Here is an 18,509-nt window from a genome sequence, read left to right as displayed (position 1 = left end):
ACCAAAGGGGGCATTATGATTGGTACTGGAACAGGTACCAAAGGGGGCATTATGATTGGTACTGGAACAGGTACCAAAGGGGGCATTATGATTGGTACTGGAACAGGTACCAAAGGGGGCATTATGATTGGTACTGGAACAGGTACCAAAGGGGGCATTATGATTGGTACTGGAACAGGTACCAAAGGGGCATTATGATTGGTACTGGAACAGGTAACAAAGGGGGCATTATGATCGGTGCTGTAACATGGGACCAAAGGGGGCATTATGATCGGTGCTGTAACATGGGACCAAAGGGGGCATTATGATTGGTACTGGAACAGGTACCAAAGGGGGCATTATGATTGGTACTGGAACAGGTACCAAAGGGGGCATTATGATTGGTACTGGAACAGGTACCAAAGGGGGCATTATGATTGGTACTGGAACAGGTACCAAAGGGGGCATTATGATTGGTACTGGAACAGGTACCAAAGGGGGCATTATGATTGGTACTGGAACAGGTACCAAAGGGGGCATTATGATTGGTACTGGAACAGGTAACAAAGGGGGCATTATGATCGGTGCTGTAACATGGGACCAAAGGGGGCATTATGATCGGTGCTGTAACATGGGACCAAAGGGGGCATTATGATTGGTACTGGAACAGGTACCAAAGGGGGCATTATGATTGGTACTGGAACAGGTACCAAAGGGGGCATTATGATTGGTACTGGAACAGGTAACAAAGGGGGCATTATGATCGGTGCTGGAAGATGGGACCAAAGGGGGCATTATGATCGGTGCTGGAACAGGTACAACTGTCATAAATACCTTGTGCATGCCCTGTATACATACCTCACTTACACCTGTATACCCATGTATAGCTAATTACTGTAATATACATATGTTTTTGTTAACCTGTTCCTTATTTCTTCGGTTTATAGAACACTATCTTTCACAATTAATAATTGCTTTTTTCACTTTAATTTTAGTATAACGACCTTATAAAAAGAATGCGGTCACGTCCTGAAGTTAAGAAGGCTGGGGAATGTTTTCCTACACCAAATACAGAAAGTGCTGATGAAGAACAAGAAGATAGTACTGAAGAAGAGGAAGAGGAAGAAGAAGAAGAAGAAAATGCTTCACAGCTAAATCAAAAACGAGTGGGGAAAACAGATTGGTGCCTTTGTGGAAATTGTACAGCAATGAATACACAAAAAGAATCTACATGCTGTCAAGAGGAACCAGCAATTCAGGCTCTAATACCTGACCAATGTTCTTGCATAATTCAATGGGATCGTGTCACCAATGATATCCTAAATAAAGAGCGGGCTGACTGGGCCTATAAAATTACAAATTTCAAACAGAAGAAGAAGCCCAAACAGGCTGCATATATGCGGTATGTATTTTTCAATTTTTTTTTTATGAAATTAGATATATATTACACATACTAATATTTTTCTTTCGTTACACAGGGGTATAAGAAGAGCTGCATATCGCAGTTTCACCACTTGGGTCTATGGATATCTTGGTACCGGAAACCGTAAAGTGATCCCATCATGTATCGTTACGGCCATTCGAGCAGCCTTTCCTGACCCGAAAGGAAAATATGTCGGTTTCCTCACTGCCGGTGATTTTTCGGCAGAGGATATGATTTTTTACTAGTTATATTTACTAGTAAATTAATTTATACTATTGTATTTATTATATGTTACAATTTATTATATTTATTGAAAAATTGTTTATCAAATTACAAACGTTTATAAATAAAAAAAAAACTGTTTATTCTCTTTTGTTGTATTTTTATTATTACAATAATGTATTATAAATCAATGTTAACAGCATTTTAAATCTATGTGAATCAAAAATATCATTCAAAACCACTGTGCATCGCTGAAAATAATTAACAGGTTTTCTAAAGCAAGGTACAAAATTTAACTATTACAGTAGAATTTTTCTAAGGGAAAAAAAATCAAAATAGCATTCAGGTGCTTGGTCAATAACCATTCCTTTTTTTTTTCTATTGAAGATGAGTCTTATCTTCCAAATCTAGAGTAACGCTGGGCTATTGTCACTGATTTCTCAGGCCGTATTTTTGTAGCAATGTTTTTGGGTAAGGCCTTGCTACGAGACTCCCAACGGTGAACAGTAACGCCATTCAATATTTTTCCGGCATCAACAATTATGTTGCTTAGATGAGAATCCGAGACTTCTTCAAAAATAGGTTTTGCAACCCATTCTTTTTTTTGTTTAGGGAAAACAATTTTGAATCTCTTTTCCCCAACCGGTAATGTTGATTTTTTCGAACAACGAATAGTAGCCTGTTGCCGACTAACATTTTTGTTATGAGAGAGCACGGCCAACATGGTTCGAGCATGCATTGAGTCCATTTTAAATGCAATTCTTTTTGGCCGGTACTTTAATACCTTACTGTGGAAGTTCTCTAGGTCTCCCGTGTGGCAGAATTTCTCAATTTTAGAAATGTCTTTGATGAGCAATTTGTTGGTCAGAATACCGACTAAAGTGCTGTAAGCAGGATGAGTAGTGGTTATCCATTTTTTATCTTTTTTTTGTGCTGCAGTCAATCTTTTGTGCTGGCATTTTTTGTATGTTTTCAAATTTTTGAATGTGTGCTTATTTGCAATGTGATAGAGCACTGATTTCCATTTATCCAACAAATTGTCAACATTCTGATCACATGTTTGTGAACACCACCACAAGTGATTTGCTATGGGTCCAATCCATTCAGCTATATCTTTACATTTTCGTTTCTTGCTTGCAGCTGTAAGTTTTTTCACCAGACCCTTACAGATGTGCCACACATCAAATTGATGATTAATGGTCTCACTTTTAGACTGCATGAAGTTTCTAATGCTCGGGTGACGATCTGTTGCCAATATTTTAATATTTACTCCTTTGTTTTCCAGTTTCTCCACAATGTTTTCAAATGCATTTCTTTCCATTTGTCCTGTATTTTTCCCTGGTCCAACTTGCTCTATCTCGAAATCGACAATCTTCTTAGTCATTATGTCCATCATAGAATAGGTGCAGTATTTTGCACAGTGTCCCGGACTGTCAAATTGTCCGTCACCGGCCAATACAACAGCTTTACCTGTGATGTCTTCTTTCAAAGATTCCTGTTCATTGATCCAAGACAACTCTATAGCTGGAAAAACGTATCGTTTCTGGTAGGTGTAGTAAGTAGTATGAGAAAAAAAAGGAATGGCCATTAGCTGAAACATTTCTTTCACTTTGGTAAAAGAAGAACCACTTAGTAAAATAGCACATGCCAGTGATACGTTGCCAATTGATATCTGACCTGCCATAGGTTGGGAATTCCATACAAAGGATCTATGTCCAGAAATACAGGTTAACTGTACCTCTACCATACTTCCGTAAATTTTTTTCTCGATATCGATTATGGGAGCTTGACAGTGTAATTCACCACTATGTTGACATTTGATCAGATAAAACAGCTGGTCAAGGGATTCTTCAAAAACAATGAAACGTCGCTGATTTATTTCTTCAGTTTGTTCTGTAAATGTTGATTCTTCTTCTGTAAATGTAACACTTTCTTCTGGAACATAAAGGGAAGTTTCCTTTTCTTCTTCAGTACTTGTGTCAAGCACTTGTATACTGCTGATTGTGCTATCGAGATCTACAATTAAATTAGGATCTTCCAGAACCGTAGAATCTCTGAGGTTCTGTTCAGTTGATATATTTCCAGTTGTAACTATATGCTGTGTTAATTTTATAGGTGTAGAAAACGAAACAGGGTATGTATGGTCCGCTTTTATTTTCCGCGGTTCAGCAGGCACAGAATCATCTCCTGTTTGTATTGCTATGTCCAAAGTTGTCATTGAGTAATCAGAACCACATGACTGATCTATTCCAAATAGTGTATCGCTTGTAGTGGTATTTTCATCAACCATAATTATGTTGTCTGTCTGAGTTCCAATTGTTATAAGATTTCGTACTACACGGACTAAGGTGTGAGAGGTAGAAGGAACTTCATCGTCTACTCTTCTTCTCTTGTGGCTTTGGAAAGGTGCAGCTTCCATTGCAGTTACCGAAACTGTGGTTGGTTGGTTTTCAAAAATGGTAGGTACAGCTGTAGGCTTCAGTACTTTTTTGGATCCTTGCATGATGAAAGAATCATCTGTGAAGTGCAACGAACAAATTCTATAGCGTCCAGTTTTAGATGCTTGTAAAAATTTATCCGCCTCTGCATCCAAATTGTCTCCATACTGTGCAGTTTGTCTTAACCAATTGGTTATTGCATAGATATCTTTTGGAAAGTTATGAAGTGTCACGTTCGGGAATTTATCCTTTTGCCCTGTGTAGTGATGACATCCGTGTACTATGCATTTAGGCATTTCTGTATGTTTGTCTGAAAGAAAGAAATTTTTGAGGTTTAGCTCCACTTACTTGAGACAAAAAAATTGTGTAAATACATATTTTTAAAAATTCTACAAAGACCTATGAATGGTCTATGGTATGATGCATAAAGAATACATTACCAAACTAACTAATTTAACCTTATCTAATGTCATGGATAATATATATATATATATCTATATATATATAATGTATGTATGTGTATATATATATATATATATATATATATATATATATATATATATATATATATATACATACATATATATATAAATATATATAATATATTATCAAAACAGGGGGGTTGTGGGAGCACTGTAAAGGCTTTAAAGTATATATATATATATAAGTATAATAAATGCTATTGCATATGTACCCAAAACAGGATTTATTTTGTTACAAAGTTATGATCATAAAAGTGATAAGCCACCATACCACGTCAAGGTAAATAGCAATAGCATTTATTATACTTATATATATAAACTTTAAAGCCTTTATAGTGCTCCCACAACCCCCCTGTTTTGATATTGTATATTTAGCCAGGAGCTGTGGCATAGCATCAGTGGTTGTAGCACCCCATATCCCCCATTTTAACTAGTGGTGATCCTATGCTTTTAAAATTGGGCGTTTGTTTTGGGAATATCTCTCCTTTAAAAGCCTGATTGCTGGCTGGGGAGGATTTAGCCCTCAGTGAAAAAACAGCGTTCAATGGACATTGATTACAGGTAATGCTAAAATGCACATAATATATAAAACAAGGGGACCTTTTTCATGGGTGTTTTTTTTAGAAAATAAACACTATTACTTCACTACAGAACAGTGTGTGCTGATCCTTCATAAGAATATATATATATATATATATATATATATATATATATATATATATATATATATATATATACATATAGATATATATATATATATATATATATACATATGGATATATATATATATATATATATATATATATATTTAGATATATATATTTAGATATATAGATCGAAATATATATACACAGACTCTGTTAGAGGTGTAAGTATTTCACAATACAGCATTCAGTGTATCTTTTCTTTTGAAAACAAACGGAGTCTGAAGATAACAAGTTGTTTAATTCTGGGTAGTGTTATTCTGAGGCAACTACAGCAAATAAAGTTTTCTCTTGTATAAAAAAGGGCATTAACTTTTTTAATTCCCTGGCGAGGGCTCATCTGGAGTATGGGGGGCAGTTTTGGACTCCAGTGCTGGAGAGAGTGCAGATACTAAGTGCAACTAAACTGGTTAGAGGGATGGAAGAGTTACATTATGAGGGGAGACTTTCAAGCAGGGGCGTAACTATAGAGGAAGCAGACTCTGCGCCTGCAGGGGGGCCCAGGAGGTATAGGGGCCCCACGAGGCACTAATTCATGTACAGTTTCAATAAATATTGATAAAACTAGTCAACTGCTAAAAATTTTGGGTGCCTGAAAAATAATTTGCTGTGGGGCCCAGTAATATCTATTTACGCCACTGCTTTCAAGGTTGGGGTTGTTTTTTCTAGAAAAAAAAGTTCCTTGCGAGGGGATATGATTACACTTTACAAGTACATGATCTTGGGTACAAATAACCCTGAAGTAAAGACTATGTGTATAATTTTATGGAAATAGGAGCATACAGACATCACTAAGGGAAAAGGCTGAAACCTGGTCATACCTTTCATTATTCAATCTCAACTACTGCTGACATGAACCCTGTCCTGAAGGAATTATAGCTCATTAGAAGTGCTGTGAATATATGCTGCCTTTATGCTACGTGCTATGTAAATGTGCCCTTTAGTCCAATGAGGTTAGATGCTCTATATTTAAAAAACAATCTTTTGGTTATGTATTAAAGAATCATTGGCGCACATCTTATTGCTGAACGCCACATGATTAATTTGCTAAAAAAAAAATATATAGTACAAGTTACATGAAGGGGGGGAAGGGACATGGCAATGCTCGAATTAAATTAAATTACTACATACAAAATGGATGAAAAACAAGTTGATTCTATATTATAGCTTTATTGAATTTTTTTAAGTATATTAAATGAATTTAAAATTAATGTATTACTAATTAATTAAAAAATATAATTATTTTAAAAAAAACTTAAAAAGAATCGATTAATATGAAGAATGAATTGTGATGTAAATCAGTAAATAATTAATTTATTTATTAAATCGCTCACATTAATTGCTGAGGATCATTGTGGGTAAATATGTACAAACTTGTGGCTATATACCATCACACAAACCACAGTACTATTTTATTCATTTCAACATTATTGACTATTTGTACAGTGCACAAATATAGGAGAGTGCACTGATTCCTCTAATTGAGAGAGCGATTTAAAAACTCTGTAGGTTTTTTCTTTAAAAGAAAATATCCAGTACCTCAAAAGTTTCCTCTATCTGTAAAGAGCATTTGCCAGAAAGGAGCGCCGTTACTTTAAGAGAAGAGCAGCAACTGAAGCTGCCCGAAGCTGTGCAGTAACTGATTTAAAAAAAAACGGATCCTAACAAGTAACAGGCAGTCCGGCAAGGCGTCACCATAGCAACCGTTTAGACGTGTTGCTATTGGTGCGCGCATACAAGTGGGAGGGCACAAGGACAAGCTGCGTGCACAGTTTGCACGTCCTCCTGCTCTGTTCGCTCGTTCACATATGAGCTCTACTGCGCATGCGCTCCCTTTGAACGCTTTCAGTGCGCAGAATCCTCTGCCTTTGTCTGTGTTGAGATCGGATGCATCATGGGATTTTTTTACACAGTACTGTGCGGTTATTTCTGTAAGCAGCCTGCAGATGTCACCAAAGGCTATACACAGAGACGATTGGAAGGCAAGGCTGACTACACAAAAGGTATGCCTATATCTGAAGCAGGATTTATGTATACACTTTCCTTGTCCTTTAAATTTAAGTTAATTTAACTTTATGTTATAGAATCGCCAATTCTTCATTTTGTATTTGTTTATATTTTTTTAATTTGCTTCACTTTTTTTTGCTAAAAAACTATTGCTTCTTGAGGCAGATTTGATAGATATTGGGTGTAGTTTATAATTTGAACTTGAGTCCTTTCAAAGTGGTTGTATTATGAAATCAAAAAACTGTCTGAATGATGTTAATTGATTTATGATCCACAAGAGTACATGGTGGAACACATTAACATGACATAACATGCATAATAATAAAAGATATTACATATACAGAAGATGAATCTACTGAGCAATTCAGCACAGGACAATTGGATGGGGAAGTGTACACATGCATTACACCCATGACAAATATATGACTTGATTCCTAGATAGTTACAAGTAGCATCTACCAATGGTTCTGCATGCTCTAAGCAAGAAATGGAAGAGATTCCTTAATTCAAGGAATCATCACCATGCAGCTACATAATTTAACTGGAAAAACTGGAACATCAGGATGCTGCTGAATTTGAAATCGAAATTTAGGGACCACATTCTTCTGACCCCCAACCAGAGTGTGGGCTATTATTTTTGCCCAACAGGTGCCCTTTAAGGATATATTCCCCTTAATTACAGAATGATAGTACAGTATAGTATAATATAGTATAATATAGGGCATGTCTGAGTGCTATTACTGTACATAGTTATTTTGGTTTGAAAAAAGACCACTTCCAATCAAATTAATCTAATCCTAATTTAAAATATCAAAAGATAATTTGGAGCATATAGCTGGTGTTTTTGTCACTTTTACACCACTACCTATAGCTAGAGTTTTTTAGTGGCTGTGTCATTAGCTTTACATATGCACCAGCTGCTATATAAAATCCTTTTGGGATGGACACAGACTCACAATAAACAAGGAACATAGTGCAGAACTTTCTTATTGCAAAGTAAAAACGTTTATTAGTTCAAAAAGCATGCAATGTTCTGGGCATAATTCTGCTATTTCTAAATTATAAATGGGATATGAATTAAATGACATGGTCCTAGAACTATTTAACTTTTAATGGTGTAAATGGCAATTTCTTTGATACCTGTTGCAAAAGATTGAACAAATTCCAAATGCAAAACCAAGCTAATTTGGTTTATAGTTACTTTTCTTACTTTATAATGAAACTACCTACCAGTGAAGATGTGGCTGGTGAAACCCACAGGGGCCCAATATGCGAAGCATTGTTCTAGGACAGGAGTGCCCATACTTTACTAACGCAAGGTCTACTTTTAGGGGTTTATTTACTAAACTCCGAATGCAAAAATCACGAAAAATTTGTGTTTTTTTTTTTTTTTATAAAATCTGACTTTTAAAAAAAATCACGAATTTTTCAGAATTTATTAAACCCCGAGGATGGAAAAGTCTGAATCTGAAAATCCGGCATCTCAGACCTGTCGAGGTTGCATATAAGTCAGTGGGAGAAGTCCCAATGATTTTTTGATGTGCGCTGGGTTGTTGCCAATACCCAAAATTTTTTGGGCAAAATTCTGAGTTTTCAGGTGAAAAATCTTGAAAATCGGATGACGAATCCGATAATATTGTGAAAATCGGATTTATCACGATTGTTTCCCGCAAACGAAATTTTCAGGAAAGTGTATTAATAAATATGACCAGAGTTTTTTTCAGAAAATATTGAGATAAATTCGGACTTTGATAAATAATCCCCTTATTGGGGTTGTCCCATTGTGAGCTACATCCATAAAAGCATTGTTAGATTTCTGTCACATGGAAAATATTACTTAAATATTGATTTATGAGAATATGTATATTGCTACATTTAACAAACAACTATTTCTTATTTAACCTTAACATAATAAATAACTGAATGAAAAGCATAAAATAGAAGGGTGATTTATACAAGCTGTTTGTTGACAGTGTCTTGAGGGTAAACAAATATAATGACCTGAAACGAATCCTAACCCAACTCCTAGACATGGCCCATAGTATATGAGAACATGCTTTTAGATTAATGTTTGTTAATAAATTGATGTAGTTCATAAATGCAAGCAAACATTTAGAAGAAAATAAAAACACTAGGCTGCATAATACATTTTGCAAAATTTATTACAATATAAAATTTATCAAAATCTAAAATCACAGTCCAAAATATAGAACACACAAATATTTTTAAACAAATCCGATCAAAAATACACATTTTCTGTTTATCCATGTCAGCTGTGTTCATTACTTTCAAAAGTTGGATTGACGTAGTATCCCCTTTCCTCAGCATAGTCTTTTCTGTTGAGTGGAGGCCACTCTGCATCTTTCTTTAACAAGCGCTGTAGCCTCTTGTAAGGACTTTTTGATTTATAATGGAAGATTTTTTTCATTGCATTCCACAGTGATCTATTTTCAATGATAGCTTCCTGGAAAATAAAATACACATTCATGGTATAATATATTGGAGTAAAGTATATATAGTGAATAAAGTACCCCCTCTTGTAAAATATAAGGATATTATAAGTTACCGAGGAGTTTCATGACCATATAAAAACACGAGGCCGAAGGCCGAGTGTTTTTATACAGGTCATGGAACTCCGAGGTAACTTATAATATCCTCATATTTTACAACTGGGGGTACTTTATTAATTATAATACACAAATTTTAGTGAGTCATGTGACAGAAATTACATCACTACTCACCGTTTATAACTGATGACATCACTACTCACCGTTTATAAGGATATAATTTACAGTATATTCATGGCTTTTGTGTATTATATATAATATTAAATTTCCCTCTTCATTATTATAATCATAGTATGTGCACAGTACCTTATCATAATATACCAAACAGAAAATTCACATATCAACAAATAGGAATTGAAAGTGACTTTTAAAGCGACATGTTCACAAAAGCGGAGGGTTGATCAGTCACATACTGTTTATATATATATATATATATATATATATATATATATATATATATATATATATATATATATATATATCTGAAACAAATCCTTTTTATATCAGAAAAGCTCTATATCTGGTTTATGAACCAAAGTCAACCTGGTTGTTTAATGGCCTTTTCCCCCAGCTCCAGTTACTATATGGCTACCATATTACCAATACAATGGTTTTGTAAAAGGTTATCAGTTTGCTTAGTAGATTTTTTGTTTGCTTAACGGATAAGTAAACCTTTAAAAGAAGTGATTGTACAATTGATGAGAGTGCTATTCTAAGCACGTTTGTCATTTACATTCATTATTTATTTTCTTTTTAATCCAAGATATTAAAGGAACAGTTCAGTATGAAAATAAAAACTGTGTAAATAGATAGGCTGTGCAAAATAAAAAATGTTTCTAATATAGTTAGTTAGCCAAAAATGTAATGTATAAAGGCTGGAGTGAACAGATGTCTAATAAAACAGCCAGAATCCAACTTCCTGCTTTTCAGCTCTATAACTCTGAGTTAGTCAGCGACTTGAAGGGGGGCCACATGGTACATTTCTGTTCCGTGAGTTTGTAATTGATCCTCAGCATTCAGCTCAGATTCAAAAGCAACAGATATGACCCATGTGGCCCCCCCTCAAGTCTCTGATTGGTTACTGCCTGGTAACCAGGACAACCAGTCAGTGTAAACCAAGAGAGCTGAAAAGCAGGAAGTAGAGTTCTGACTGACATGTTATACATAAAATCACTCCAGCCTTTATACATTACATTTTTGGCTAACTAACTATATTAGAAACATTTTTTATTTTGCACAGCCTATCTATTTAGCCAGTTTTTATTTTTACACTGAACAATTCCTTTAAGGTATAAGGCTGTTAATATGAATTCATTTTGTTCCAACAGCGCCACCTGCTGGCCAGTTTCTGACCAGTCTGACCACCAAGTAGTCAAGGAAGTTGTCAGGACAAAGAAAGAGGCTGCTCTGATGCTTATGAAAACAATTAGAAACCTTTCTCAAATCTTTCCTTTATTTTTTGGTGCATGTTCAAACACAATTTCTGATTTCTGGTTATTATGGGAAACATCATAGCAAACAATTGATGCTTTTCTGGAGTCTGGAAACAAGTCCGGATATCGCATTTAAATTCCCAGGTATTCCAGCTTCCCAGGAAACTATAGTGTAACATTTGTAGCTCATTTAGACAACATATAATATTAAAATAATGAATAATTATAATATTATTATGACATTTACTGCCATGCAGAAATGCTTACCTCTGCAATGTAAGACACTGCCAATGTGATGAGCAGCATGATTCCAATAGCTCCTCTCCATATGAGAGGAGTGCAGACCAGCTGAGAACAAAAAGGAGAGAATCAAAACCAGTTCTTGAGATTGCATTCTACTATTTCACCTCATGCTGTGAACACATGAGAATTCTAGCTTAGTTTTCTTGGTAAATATTTGCAAATTTAGAACTAAAAAAGGGCCAGTAACACTATAAATAAATTAATTTGCATTGTTAAAGGGGCAGTAAAGTCTAAAATAGAATAAGGCTAGAAATGCTATATTTTGTATACTAAGCATAAACATGAACTTACTGCCCCACAAGCCTACTCAAAAAAATGACTTATGCTTTCAAAGTTGGCTACAGGGGGTCACCATCTTGTAACTTTGTTAAAGGGGTTGTTCACCTTCAATGTACAAATCTTATGAAACCACTAAAAATGCTCTCAATGTGTTAGAAAAACCATTTTCCATAACAAAAAGTAAAAATGCCATTGTAAAAGCTAATTTTTATACCTATTAACTCAGTCCTTCTCCTGTCTCTCTGACCAGTTTTTTGAAGTGATGGGAGTGGCCTATTTTGAACCTGACACACCAAGAACTTCCTATATGATGACCATCACGCCCAGGCTTTGCCCTTACTTGTTTCCTATTGGATGTTGATACTGCCCTCCTCCTAGTAATTTATTGGGTGCTTGTGAACTGTAACCAGTCACATAATTTGAATGTTATTGGTTGATTACTCAATTGTAATGGCAGAGGTTAACAGATGCAGCATATAAACAAACCTGCCTTGCAACAAACAAACAATCACACAGCCATGCAGACAAACACTGCAGAAAAGGAAGGAGCAACATTGTTCTCCCAATTCTGGCACTGTCCTTCTGCCTTGGCTATAACTGAATGGAGTGCCAAAGGGCTGCAACCTTTTCTGGGAATAAATACTGGCTTTTCTATATTTTTACCTTTTAATATCTTTGGCATTAAGCATAATGTCAGTTATTTACAAAACTGCAACAAAACCAGCACTGACTTGCTGAGAAACGTATGTAACTTACACATCTAGCAGGGACAGTAGGGCTGCCACCTCACCCTTTTAAAACCAAACACATATGAAATCCACAGCCTGCATGGCTAATTATCAACTCATTTAGATGATGCAGACTGAACTGATTTCTGTGCAGCCATGTATCATGCATCTAAATGAATTGCTAATTAGCCATGCAGGCTGTGAATTTCATATGTGTTTGGTTTTAAAGGGGTAAGGTGGCAGCCCTAAGTGACAGGCAGAGCAGTGTTGAGGGCAGGTAGGTTTTTTGAACATTTTGCGCGCTCTCCTGGGGGGGGGGGGGGTGGTAATTTACCTAGGAAAACGATACCTTTTTTAAGTGTTTAAGTGTTCCACTTCTGGAACAAGATTTAGAGCTCTAAATACCAAAAAATTAAAAAGTTATATTTTTCATGATATAGGGAATTATACCAGAAAAATATTTTAGTTTATGCACAAAAATTCAACTCACTTGGAAAGCCTCAAGCTCATACAAATAGTCCCAGGAAGTCACGTCAGCTGCCGAATAATGATTTTTTATGAGGTAAATACACAAATAATACATGGACCCCCCCCCCAAAAAAATAATATATTTCTGGAAAGTACAAGTGTCATCTCCCATAGTATCCATTATAATCCAATAATTCAAATTTTTAAAAATGATTTCTTTTTTCTGTGTAATAATAAAACAGTAGCTTGTACTTGATCCCAACTAAGAAATAATTAATCCTTATTGGAAGCAAAACCAGCCTATTTGGGTTTATTTAATGTTTACATGATTTTCTAGTTGACTTAAGGTATGAAGATCCAAATTATGGAAAGATCTATTATCCGTAAAACTCCTGGTCTCAAGCACCTCGACCCCCCCCCCATCTGCACAGTTGAAGTCTCTGCAGCACACAGCCCACACTCCCCCTCCCTCTCACAAACTTGTAACAGTTTCTCTTCAGTACCTGAATGCTGCTCAAATTCCCCAGCACAGGAAGCAGTGGCAGATTGACAGCAGACACAACCAATAGGAGTTAAGTTAGCTGCCAGTACAATGTGTGATGTCATATAAGGAAGAGGAAGTGAACACTGTAGTGTTTTTGGGGGTCAGTGACCCCCTCCCAGCACAGGGTCTGTGTGGAACTGAAGGATTAGTACAGGGACACTTCTGAGGTGAATATCTCTTGAACTGTACTTTTTCTGTTAACTATTTCCATGGAAAAGTTTGTTCTATTCATGTGAACTGTTAGATATGCCAATTTGTTACAAAGGTGAACAACCCCTTTAAACATCTTTGCAAGACCAAGACTGTGCACATGCTCAGTGTGGTCTGGGCTGCTTCAGGATCGTCATAAATTATCAAAACAGCACAAGTCAAATAATATCTGCCAGAAGCCCATACAGCAAAACTGATTTATAATCAGAATATGCAGATTGCACTGGGTCCTGTGTTGTTATATAATATAATGTGGATTTTATAGTTTTTGTATTGTTTAATACAAACTTTCTCCAACTCTGCAGAACCAGTGGCTACAACAAAATAGTATACCAAATAGAATCCCAGTTTATCTGTTTAAATCTGGCTCCATGATCTTTGTCCCTGCAGCTGTAGTTGGAAACAGTAAAGGGGATGTAAAGACAAGAATAAAATCCAATACAAATCTCTACACAGTCGCTGACTGCTCTACAGGGAAACAAACAAAGCTGCTTGAGTTCTGCATGGCTGGGAAGGCGGGGGCTCCCCCTGCTGTTCATAAGTATGATTGTTTCCCCAGGCCCGGATTTGCGGCAAGGCCGCATAGCCGCATTATGGAGAACAGTTGCTCCTCTGAAAGATCCAGACATTCAGCTTATTGTTTCTCAGGATATACAGTATATGAATTTCTGCTGTCTTGTTTAAAGAGCCTGATCCAGAGGACAGAATAAATACTGTTTTTAATTCAAAAGAAAATCTAAAAAAGCATTTTAAACCAGTGAAATATTTTCGTTAAAGTATATTGCGCTTTTGCTTAGAAGGACTTTTTTTTCATTATGCAAAACATTTGAACAAATTATTAAAAAATCTCAATAATTATGAAGATGGGACCTTTATGAAAATATGATTTATGTTTTTGTTTTGTAACAGGCTTTCAGTATATAAAGACATTTGCGGGACAAGGATTATAATACTCACGTCCAAAGCCTTGTAAAGATTCTGAATATCGGCAAACAAAAAAAATATACAAACTGCAAACTGGACAGCGATCACAATTATAAATATATCTGAAAAATAATTACTTGCCTTTAGGTACAGTTTTACAGATTTTAATATAAAAAAAAATCATACATAGTAACATACAATATAGTTCTGAGCAATGTAATAGGTGCAAATCTTGCTGTAGGTTAATATCCAAGAGAAACAGATCATATGATTCTAGTAAAAGTAAAGACTAGCAAATATGTGCTAGAACTGGGAATATTTGTTTATATTACCCCATTAAAGATTGTATGCCCTGGTAAACTAATCTATTTATCATTGGAATATTCTGATCAGATGGTTGTTCTCATTTTTCTTAGTTTTATGATCTAGAGTAGGTGTATTCCTTTCTTATCCTTAAAGGAGAAGGAAAGGTCCTGAAGCAGTTTATTGTCAATAGATTAGCCACTATAGTGCAAGTTATAACACTATTTATTCTGTAGAATGCTTTACCATACCCGAGTAACAGCTCTAGAAGCTCTCTGTTTGTTTAGGATAGCAGCGGTCATATTCACTTGGTGTGACATCAATTCCTGCCTGTATTTCCCTGCTCAGTCATAGCTCTGGGCTCAGATTACAGCAGGGAGGGGAAGAGGAGCAAACTGAGCATGCTCAAGCCCTGCACTGGAGGTTTATGCTGAAAACAGGAAGTCTGATACAGAAGCCCATGTGTACACAATAGAAGGAAAGAAATGCTGTGTTTCTTTTGACAGAGGACTCAGAGCAACATTACTTTGAGGGTTTACTGGTGTATTTATATAGACCTTTCTGATAAAGCTTCCTTAGTTTTAGCCTTTCCTTCTCCTTTAATATGTACATATTTATAAGCTGGTTATCAGTTTGGAGATACAGATACTCAAAATAAATGTTGCTTTGATGGAGAAGTTCACCTTTAACTTGTTAGATATGGAACAATGTAAAGCAACTTTTGCATTGGTCTATATTATTGATTTTTGTGGTTTTTGAATTATTAGTTGTTTTATTTTGCCTATTTCTGCCATTTATCTGAATATGCTATCTGGATGCTGGGGTCACTGACCCCACAAATCCAAAAACACAGTGATTGTAAGGTTTCAGTTTTACTGTTAATCTTGGGTTATCTACTATTTATCCTCCATGCTAAATACTTATGGTTGCTAAAGTAATTAAGCCCAATGAACGTGTAGCAGGTAGACATATTTAATATGTACAATTCAAAGCTGAATGATGTAAATAATTCAAACCTCACAAAAAAAAATAAAGACCAGTGGCCTTAGGATGCCACTGTCTACAAAATACTAAATGTTAATGTTCAGTTTAACTATCCCTTTAAAAGTGTAAAAATATATAGTTTATCTTGCAATAGCTGATTTGAAAAAATGTCATGATACTTACAGTTGGTATATAAAGGCTGTCTGAATGGCTTTCCTTTTGAGACTACAAGGGCTACAATCAGACAATTTAAAGTGGCCAACAGCCAGATTGTGGTATTTTCATAGGTTTGGAATTCAGAGATTTTGGCTGAATTGTCGCTAGTTGTCAGGTTAGTGTTATTGCTTATAAGCAGACTGTTTGAATCGCTGTTATTTCTTGGGAGACAGGCACTGTGGAGAGAAAGGTCTGTTAGTCTCAAGAGCTATAAAATGCACTTGTCAGTAGTAATAATTACATTTGTAGCTATTCAGGGCATAAAAGCTTCACAAGGTTAAACCTGTCTGTATTCTGAGAATTAAAACATTCACAACACAAAAGGTACAATGCCAACTGTCGTTTGCAATCTAAACAGCAACAAAATGTATCCACGCAACCCCTATATGTATGTGAAGCAAAATTGATATACCCAAGACTTAATTTTTTTATTTCCATGGATGCAAGTGCTAAAGCCTTAAAGAGCACACAGTTGCACCCATTGAGACCCATCCTTGGAGCATTCGTGTCTGTCCCTTGCACTTTGTATTGAAACCAGTGCAGCCCAATAAGAAGACCCTGCTGCATCTTGTGCTCATTTGATTTGAATAAGAGACTGCACTATGAATAGGAGAGGCCTGAATAGAAGGATCAGTAATAAAAAGTAACAATAATAATACATGTGTAGCCTTACAGAGCTTTTGTTTTTTACAAGAGAGTCAGTGACGCCCATTTGAAAGCTGCAAAGAGTCAGAAGAAAAAGGCAAATAACTATAAAACTTTTAAAAAATAAATATTGAAAACCAATGAAAAAGTTGCTTAGAATTGCCTATTCTATAGCATAATAAAAGTTACCTTAATGGTGAACCACCCCTTTAATCATTTACAATAAAGGTGAAGTTTTAATTCATTTACCCGTTACTGAAATCAAGACTCTAATTTGCACATTGCAAGAGTGATATAGTACTGATTCTACATCATATCATAATAAATATTCCTTATTACTACTGGAACCAGCACGCCTATATGTTTCTTTATAGGAGCCTCTAACAGGAATGTGATGTTGAGATTAGTTTTGATTGTTTTTTGTTTTTCATTATGCCTTGGCAACACCCCCTTATTATCTTGCTTTTTAGGATATTTCAGTAAAATAATCTGTAATCATCTTTTAGATAGGCCTTGGTTGGTTTGATTTAAAGATATCACACCATTGCTAGGAAGATTAGGCATTTATGGCATAGGTAAGTTCTGCTAGTGATCAGACATGTTATGTTTATTACGTTTATCCAATTTATATGGGTATAACCATACTAGAACCTTTTGCAGACTTAAACTAGTACTAGTAAACTACAATTTTGCCTAATAATGAACTGCAATTTATATAGCCAAAATAAATGCTTGTCTACTATGGCTTACCTATAAATGGAGCTGAGGCCAGAAATGTACCATTGCTGTTTCTGAACAATGATGAAGCCACATACTTGCAGAATTAGACTTAAGATGATATTAATCAACACAGAAAGCAGCAGGGGAGGAGAGATGAGCTGAGCAGGTGGCTTATATGAAGAAAGCTTGGGATATGCATGATTCAAACTCACTGAAATAAAACAGACAATGTGAACTTTAGCACTTTTAAGGGTAGGACTAAATGGACGTTTTCTGCGCTATCCGACGCACTGCAACAAAACGGTGGCGTCAAATCGCCGACGGAAATAAGATACGTGAATGCATTGTCACATGGTGTCGCAGCATTGATCCGACGCGACACGACTGTTGGATGCAGACGCAGAGTGCAGCGTCTGCATCTGACAGTCGTGTTGCGACGGATCACATCCGGCATTTCCATTACTTACCTTATTTCCATCGCATGCGATTTGACGCTGGCGTTTTGTTGCAGCGCGTCGGATCGCGCCAAAAACGTCCATGTAGTCCTACCCTAAGTATTCAATGTAATTACTACTACAGGTATGGGATCCCTTATCGGGGGAACCGGATATCCAGAAAGCTCCGAATTACAGAATGGCTGTCTCCATAGACTCCATTTTATCCAAATAATCCAAATTTTTAAAAATTTCCTTTTTCACTGTAATAATAAAACAGTAGCTTGTACTTGATCCCAACTAAGATATAATTAATCCTTATTGGAAGCAAAACCAGCCTATTGGGTTTATTTAATGTTTAAATGAATTTCTAGTAGATTTAAGGCATGAAGACCCAAATTACGGAAAGATCCATTATCCGGAAAACCCCAGGTCCCGAGCATTCTGGATAACAGGTCCCATACCTGTACATTATATCAAGCAGAGCAGCTAATTA

At 35.8% G+C, this 18,509-nt stretch overlaps 2 protein-coding genes across 5 annotated transcripts in view; one reads left to right on the top strand and one right to left on the bottom strand.

Moving 5' to 3' along the window:
- The first annotated feature begins 741 nt into the window (after positions 1 to 741).
- Positions 742 to 1,676, top strand: LOC121394078 (P2X purinoceptor 7-like). Its single transcript, XM_041564090.1, has 2 exons — positions 742 to 1,381; positions 1,458 to 1,676. Exons 1-2 carry the CDS (start codon positions 996 to 998, stop codon positions 1,645 to 1,647), a joined length of 576 nt encoding a protein of 191 aa, XP_041420024.1. The 5' UTR covers positions 742 to 995; the 3' UTR covers positions 1,648 to 1,676.
- Positions 1,677 to 9,399: 7,723 nt separating this feature from the next.
- atp13a4.S (ATPase type 13A4 S homeolog) overlaps positions 9,400 to 18,509 on the bottom strand; it is a 63,750-nt gene continuing 54,640 nt past the window's right edge. For 3 of the 4 annotated variants that reach the window (XM_018264465.2, XM_018264466.2, XM_018264467.2), the window contains 5 exons: positions 17,610 to 17,790; positions 16,182 to 16,390; positions 14,745 to 14,833; positions 11,523 to 11,603; positions 9,408 to 9,719 (listed from right to left, as the gene is read on the bottom strand). In XM_018264465.2, the coding sequence (XP_018119954.1) occupies positions 9,525 to 9,719; positions 11,523 to 11,603; positions 14,745 to 14,833; positions 16,182 to 16,390; positions 17,610 to 17,790 (755 nt within the window). In that variant the 3' untranslated portion in view covers positions 9,408 to 9,524. 4 annotated transcript variants of the gene reach the window in all.

This window comes from Xenopus laevis, chromosome 5S, assembly GCF_017654675.1.
Source record: "Xenopus laevis strain J_2021 chromosome 5S, Xenopus_laevis_v10.1, whole genome shotgun sequence".
NCBI lineage: Eukaryota > Metazoa > Chordata > Amphibia > Anura > Pipidae > Xenopus > Xenopus laevis.
Note: the sequence above shows the minus strand (reverse complement) of the source record. Positions and strands in the feature narration are given on the sequence as shown.

Excerpts from the sequence above, each read along its gene's own strand:
- LOC121394078 (XM_041564090.1), top strand. The coding sequence starts at position 996 with ATGCGGTCACGTCCTGAAGTTAAGAAGGCTGGGGAATGTTTTCCTACA. Across the intron at positions 1,382-1,457 it reads AAACAGGCTGCATATATGCG|GGGTATAAGAAGAGCTGCAT; the intron begins GTATGTATTTTT and ends TTCGTTACACAG.